The sequence below is a fragment of the Dromaius novaehollandiae genome, chromosome 7 (assembly GCF_036370855.1).
Source record: "Dromaius novaehollandiae isolate bDroNov1 chromosome 7, bDroNov1.hap1, whole genome shotgun sequence".
Taxonomy (NCBI): Eukaryota; Metazoa; Chordata; class Aves; order Casuariiformes; family Dromaiidae; genus Dromaius; species Dromaius novaehollandiae.
The window spans coordinates 32,571,698-32,579,506 of record NC_088104.1 but is presented as its reverse complement, the minus strand read 5'-3'; the positions used below and the strand labels follow the sequence as shown (position 1 = coordinate 32,579,506).

Below are 7,809 nucleotides of genomic sequence, written 5' to 3'. Positions count from 1 at the left end.
TACATTATGGATATTTTATATTTCTTACCACAGTTTTTACAGTTTCACAAATATCAAAACCCAGGTGTACATGTCCATTTTGCAACACAGAATGACTGTACATTTCCAAAAAGAGCAAGCATTTCAAATAAACAATTCTGAAGTGTAAACACAGTGTACAAGCTCTTCACCTCACAATCCAGGTGCTATGCAGTAGCAGCTGAGGTAACACCACACAGTGTGAACTCTACAAATGGTTTGTCTGATGATTCTTAGCATCCTTCTGTCCTGTCACCTGTTCAGTTGTCTAGTTCTCCCCCAGGTTATACAAACATACAATAAATAACAATTCTGATTTTAAAGGACACTTAAACAAGTCATGAGGATTTATGTGAGTACAGTACATTTAAGTTCAAGTGCAAAAAAAGTAACTAGTGGCTAGGTATCGATGTTTCTTTTTATTTTCTGTGGTGTTGGTCCCAGGCACCAGAACATGGGTTGTACTAAAAGCACAGCTAAAGCACAGCTATGAGAGACCCTTCAGTCAAGCTAACTGGATTTCAAAGTGGGTGAAACTTCATATCCCCTTTCCTTCTGACCTGCTGCCACCGCCTTCTCCCCTAACCCTGTGCTCCTGTGAAGCTTGCACCTGGATCATTGCACAGGCTTTACAGTCCATGCACCTTCCCCACAGAAGGCCTGTCACATACGCCTGACTTCAAGGAGGGCTAAGCAATACTTATTCAGTCCTGTAAAAGTTGAGCGCTCAGCATCTCCCAGGATCAAGCTCTTAATGTAAGCAAGTGGGCCAAAACACTATCCTGCCTAAACCCCACAGACTCCTACCTTGAGCCCAAGAATTTTCCTTTCAGCAGCAATTTACACTGTGCACCAGCAACTGAGCTGGCCACAGTTAACATTGAAAAGCATGACAAAACATAATTCAAAAGTCTTCCAGTGTCTTGACATTGGGCAAAGCAATTTTCTAAACATACTGCTATTTAACTACATTTCCTTCCTCCTGAGAATCTCTCATGTTACTTGACTTTTGCATCAACAATTTCCCCCCTGAAATCCTAATCATTAAGATTTATAGGTAATTCATCCCTGCCCTCCCACCTTCCCCAGGCACTTAAAGCTTACTGTTTTCTTAATAAATAACCACAGTAACAACACTTCATTAAATAAACCATTGTATAGATGATGAAATAAAAAATAAAGTCAGTGTGTCCATTGAAAACCTTGATCAATCTCAGCTTGTGCAATCTTGATCAGATTGTTGTCTTGATATAACATCAAACCTAAAGTTACCCAAGCACACATATGTCCCAACTGAGAGCTACAAGCCCAGAGGTTAGCTTCTTCAGAACCCTTCCTCCAGCTTTGTTTCACTAAAATGCCAGCTCAATATCTCTGCTCTGCAGAACTAGACCTATATCTCAAACATGATAATGTTTCTGTCAAAGGATATGCTGTGTGTTTTACTTAATCCATCAACACAATATCAAGATATGCTTACTAAAGCTATTCTGTTTCTGAGAAATCTTTACAGAGACAGTTTCATGCTGTTCCTGTATTTATTGGGTCTGATATTTTCTAATAGACTATGCAGGGAAACTCAATTTCTCTCCTAAAAAGTCTCTTTGTGTTAGGAACAAATTAAAAGAAAAAAAAAAATAGCTGACCAAGTCAGACACACTGTGCCTGAGCAAGTGAAAAGTGAACTCCCTTTTTCTACAGATTGCAAAGAAATCTAATAACATTTGACTAAACTTTAGCAAAGCAGCCAATAATTCTTCCTACAGATAGATCCAGTTGCATCACTTTGCTCAAGCCTTCCAAACTTTTGGGTTCCCAGCTCATGTTGCTCTGTGTAGTCATATGAATGTTCTTTATATAGTTAAAAGCTTGCACTGCATCACATTATGATCATTAAGATGAAGGAAGTCCTACTTTTGAGCTCCTATTCCAGCGTTTCCCAGCCGAGAAGCAGAATTCCATGCACTGGATTTGATAAGATGAACATATCTCAGGGCCCTGCAGCAGCAGGCTGAGCGTCACAGTCCAACACAATGCGGCTGCTGCCTACTTGGGAATCTGATGTTGCTGTTGGTGTTGAGCAATTTCTGGACTGGCCAGAATCTGTCACATTTTGGGGTTGTCCTGCTGAGCTGGCTTGTGAAGCACTGCAATTCTCATCGATTTTCTAAAGAGAGAGGAAAGCATTGTGTGCAAAAAGTAAGTATAAACACTCATGGCACTATCCCCAGTGGATATCCCCAGATGCATTCAGTCACTTCTGGAAATTCACAAAGCCCTTAGGCTGAATGCCCACAACATAGCAAATCAACTTAAAGAAGCAAAGCAAAAGTAGTACGTTCAAATCCGGATGGCACTAACAACAAGCAGACGATAGCTTACCTTCTATCTCTTTTCCTAACTGCACTTCCCCAGGAAGCATGCAAAAAACAAACTTGTTGTGCTTCAAGGGAAAAAATTGAACTTTAAAGTGTTCAAACAACATAATTATTTTAACCAAAGAAATCTGTAGAATTATTTCATGCTCCTTACACATTGCTTTCTTCAATAGCGCCTCCCTCTCCAAGATACTGCTCAGACTCTCTGAATGGCAGAACTTTTGCAATACTGAAGTATGCATTCCATCCAGTCTACTCAACCAGGCCTTACTAAGAAACATGGGAGCACGTTTAAGGACAAACACCAATTATATCCCCCAGGATTGAAACAACAAGCCTTCATACTGACAAATTTCACATTAGAAGATGGCACATTATCTGTGAATATTTTTTTCATTAAAGAATGAAGAGTATGGCAAGTATATTCCTTGGCTTGAAGGAAGATAAGCAGGCAGTAGCACTATGAAGCCAAAATCTTTATGAAATGAGGAGGAATAAGTTTTGTAACTAATTACATTTTCTGTACACTAATCCTCCTTAGAAATCATCTATTTTCATGCACATTTTAAGGAGGCTATTTGACAAATTTAGTAACAGATCTGAGCAGCCTTTATCTAGTTTCAGTATTTTACTACTATCAGCCTAAAATGACTGTGTGAAGAGAAAATAGAAAAGCTTTGGGACAGATTTGTGCTTTTGGAAACCTGAAACAGGGATAAGGAATTGACTTTCGAGACTGCAAAATGAAGCAAGTAATACAATGTGGGGCATCAAGTTTTGGCACATCAGCAAGAACTACTTTTATATCAGCACTGTATTGTTACAGGAATGAGAATAATGAAGAGATGATATTCTTTAGAGACAGCAATGAACTTCAACAGGCAAGAAAGCCTTTTTGGCTACTTAATAATTCTCAGTGAAGCAGCTGAGTAGTGTCCAACAGTGTTGGACAAGTCTTAAGACACCACACAACTGCAAAACATTCTTTTCTTGATGTGTACATAGCACTCTCTATCTATCACTGCTTTTTTCCAATTTTTAAATGGGGACAGCTTATATCAGCAAACAGCTTGAGGACATTTACCAATGGGAAACAGAGTGGTTTATCTAGAGAGATTACTTTGATGTGAGACACTCAATGATATCTTCAGCACCACTATAAAACACACTTGCTTCTTAATATGTTTAAACAAGATCATTCCAGATAAGACATCAGACACTAGAGATTCATTAATGGACAGCTGAGGTGCTTGCTCTTCCTGCAAGTCAGTTTATAGACTCAGGGAAGCTCAAAAGACAAATAAAGCAAATAAAGTAAATGTATTTTCAATAATAAAGACAAATGATAAAGGCAGGAGAGAGCTGACCAGGTGAAATTCCTGCACACTGTGCTCAGCTGATTCACAGTCATATCCCAAATTACCCATTCCCAAAGACAGGAATTGTGGAAATAGCATTTCTGTGTTCACATGCACCAGGTGTTTAAGAGGGAACCTCACCACTCCTTCTTCCAGACAACCAAACACAGCGGTTTTAACATTACCCATGCTGTCCTCACACCTGTATCAACAGCAGTTTCCCACTTTGCTTAACCAGTATGCTTCAACTCCATTCTGAAAGGTGAATCCAAAGCATTAGATCATTGTTTAAGATTCAAGTCCATCCAGTCCTTGATGAGATTATTAAAAAGTTATTCCAGGAAGAGACTGCAAAGAGGGGAAACTGTGTAAAGTAAGCACTAGGAATCAGATATTTTAAGTCACGGAATGGCTCTTGCCTTCATCTGGTACAACTCTAGATAAAATTGAGGTGAAATCTAGTTCAACAGAAGGCTCTGTATCCCATTGGTAATTGTCTGGAACACCTATTTCCACCACAATACAGATGTTTGACAGCATCGCCCAAGGAAGCAAAAGTGAATAAAAAACATTTTATACTCTACTAAGAAGCCATGCATCTTACTTCATGTTCATTTATCCTCTTGTTAATTTCGGTAAATGGAAAAAACACACATTCCAAATAATATGAAAATAAACGCAGACTTAAAGGGAATTCAAGTATATCCAAGCCTATAAAACAAAGTCTCTTTCCATGTCTCCCTCTTCTACCTTCAGGAAGATATCTTCAAAAATAGTTACTCCTGCTGTACTATATACATGGGTCGCAACTTTATTTGCTACAATATTTCAATTATTGTTTCACAGCTCCGAATTTATTGCAAGCTGACAGAGAATGCTTGTCAGGTATCAACAGATTCATACAGCTGTTGAGGTCTTTCAGGCATCCCACAGAATGTTTTTACCTTCAACAGTAAGTTATGGCAAGAACTTTCTATATATCAGAAGATTACCTGCAAAGGCTGATTCTCAGGAGTTGGATTGGTTTTGGATAGCTTAACCATCTCTTTTATCTGATAGATGGCATAAGCTAAGGTGACCCAAGGAGAAGAGCTGATCCCCCAAGCAGGCCTGTTCACATCCTCTTGTTCTTCTTGGTGTTTGGTTTTCTTTAGAGGGAGCCTGGGCTCAGTCCGAGGCATGATATCTTCTGATTGCTGCTGTACAAGGTCAATAGTTGCTATGGGAACAGGACTGGAAGGCACTGGGATCCTTTCTGCCAGCATTGTCTTTTCTGAAGTTTAAAACAAAATAATCATCAGCAAAAGCCAAATGAGCTTTAAAAAAAAAAAAAAAGAAGAAGAAAAAGAAAAAGCAGCGAAGCAGGCAATGAACTCAATGTGATTCTTGCTGTCATAATATGGTTATTACTGTCCTGAAAGCAGACCACAAGGCACAAACAGCCAGGAACAAGAAACATCACAATCTAGTTACGGGAACACTATGTGGATGCTCCTTACAAACAAGGTTGTTCTGCAGCTGCAGTGACTGCATGAGCAGGAGGGGCTAATGATTAAGAAGTGGCCCATTTGTTCCCAGCTAGCTATTAGGTTTACTTATTTTCATGTTAATACAAACTTAAAATAAGTCATTTTCATGTTAAATGCAAATTTAAAATAAGTCTTTTAACCTTGTGGCAAGCTTCTTTCTCTGCATAAACCCTGTATCTTACAACTCACTCACAGTCATAGCTAAACACTATTCAGAATCATTCTGTGAAGTCCCGTGGCCTTCATCATCATCATATTTGGTTCTGATCTTAAAGTTTCTAAACATGACTGATTTGACTAAAGGAGTTCCTTCTACATCTTCTTCATCACTTTATTCCATTACCTAACATAGTCCTATCAAAGAAAACAAATCATCCCTGCGTAGTTACTGAGATGCAGTTACAATTAGTGACCAAAAAAAAGTTAGAGTGACACACTGGAGAAAATTAAAATGTTTATCAAAGAGGCTTAGATGAAAGGAGAAATAATACCACAGATTTCCTTCTTTTACATCTTAGGTCTTCTGATAGTCTGAAATAGTTTTCACAAGTGCCATGAAATACCACCCAAAATATGACTGTTGTGGCCCAATGGTGTGCCTTCTAATCTGGAAGAGCCAGAGTATTTATACTTAAAATATCCAACAGTTTCTAACAATTTGTTTAATTACTTTTTGTGTAACAAGCTGTATGTTCTTTATGAGTCTGTAAGTAACACTGTAAATTTGAAGGAAATTTTTTTGAGTAAAAATACTGTACCGCATAAAAAAATTTTCAAATTTATAAAATCTATTTTGTTTACACACTTCTAAGATAGCGGTGGATATTTTAAGCAATGGCTGTGAGTTCTGTAGTAGTTAAGAAACAAAGAGACTAATCCTGCAAGCATTTAAGCTCATGCTTAGCTTTACTCACTCAAATAGTCTTGTTGAGATCAACATAATTACTATGATGCTTAAAATTAAGATACATACTCTTAAGATACACTCAATACCCATCTTAAGTGAAAACCAAAGGCTGAAACAAACTTCATAGAGTAAGACCACAAGGAACAAACTATAATTTTGTAGGTTCGTGTGTGATGAACCTAACATTCATGGAAAATAGAAACAGCAAATACCCTGTTCACTTTGCCATTTTTCTCCATTATCATTTGAACAGAGGTGAGGAAAATTCTAGCAAAATAAATATTTGACTACTTCGGTACAGGCAACTTGATAATTATTCAAGGACAGTTTATTTAATACTCCAGCTAAAGAAAACAATCTTTCATTTCATACTCAATGCCAAGCATATTAGAAAGTAACATTTGGGTAAAAAGGAAATCAAAAACTCATGCAACTTTTCAGAATTAGGCAACAATGTTATTTTCTGTTTGTAAGAATTAGATTTATGCTAAATCCTTAACTTCACAATAAGTTTTCATTTCTGCTTAGCCTTTATACTAATAAAGATAGTGGTGAAAAAGCTCAGGTTCCATCTGTGGGGAAACTAGAACTGAAGCAGTTACAAAAGTTTCTGCTCTCTAAGGCCATTTCTACAATTTCTGGCAGAGACGGTTTGGACTGGTAGAGTACAAACATTTGCAGTGGTCGAGAAGGCTGCCTTAAGGGACTGACGTAACTGAAACAACTCATTACAGCTGTCAGACTAAATTAAGGGATTCCCAGAACTGAGAGGATGTAAAGATAATAAAGTATATTAACTTTCTTCCTATTAAAATCCAAGAACTCAGTGCTGCACTTTTTACAGCAGCAACACACCACCTCAATTTCAATCATTACTCAGGAAAAAGCCTCTCATTTGAAAACAAATTGTCCAGCCAAAATCAAGAAAAGACACCAAACAGACCAAGTTAAAGCTGCAGGGAATGACATTCGGAGATATCATTTTCACCAACTCTAATTTTGCAGTGTCTCAGTGACATGAATATTTACCTTCTTCTTCATCAGGAACCAACAGCCACTGGATCAGTGCAAACAGAAGGAGAATCACTAAACAAGCCATTCCTATTCCCCTGAATGTCGCAGCAGGACCTGTGAAAAGAGGTATATTTTTATTTGTGTGTGTGTGTGTGTGTTTTTTTATATATATATATATATATATATATATATATATATATATTTTTATATATATATAAAATTTTAATTGAGAATCTAGCTAACCAATAAAGTAATACAAGGTAAGTCAACATAATGTACTCTGTGGATATTTATCATCCCACATAGACTCTTGTTAGCTTGTTTTATTACATTTTCTTCCTCCTAACACTTTTCCTCAACAAGTTCTGTGTAGGATTTTTAACTGAGTAATTACATTCTCATTTCTTGGTCAAGAGGCTATGTAGTATCAACCTATTCTCTCACACAGGATTCGCTCATCTTACCTAAGGATTAGTTAATAGATTTGCTCACACAATCCAAATATTATCAAGATGTTACATATTTAATCAATCTGACAGGACAAAGCCATAAGCAACCTGGTCTGAATTCAGTGTTCACCCTGCTTCCATCAGGAGTCCGGACTG

General features: G+C 37.5%; 1 protein-coding gene across 2 annotated transcripts in view; it reads right to left on the bottom strand.

Moving 5' to 3' along the window:
* The window catches only part of MFSD6 (major facilitator superfamily domain containing 6), a 28,775-nt gene continuing 20,966 nt past the window's right edge, over positions 1-7,809 (bottom strand). For both annotated transcript variants that reach the window (XM_064515092.1, XM_064515091.1), the window contains 3 exons: positions 7,220-7,318; positions 4,747-5,027; positions 1-2,185 (listed from right to left, as the gene is read on the bottom strand). In XM_064515092.1, the coding sequence (XP_064371162.1) occupies positions 2,009-2,185; positions 4,747-5,027; positions 7,220-7,318 (557 nt within the window). In that variant the 3' untranslated portion in view covers positions 1-2,008. The remainder of the gene's footprint in view (positions 2,186-4,746; positions 5,028-7,219; positions 7,319-7,809) is intronic.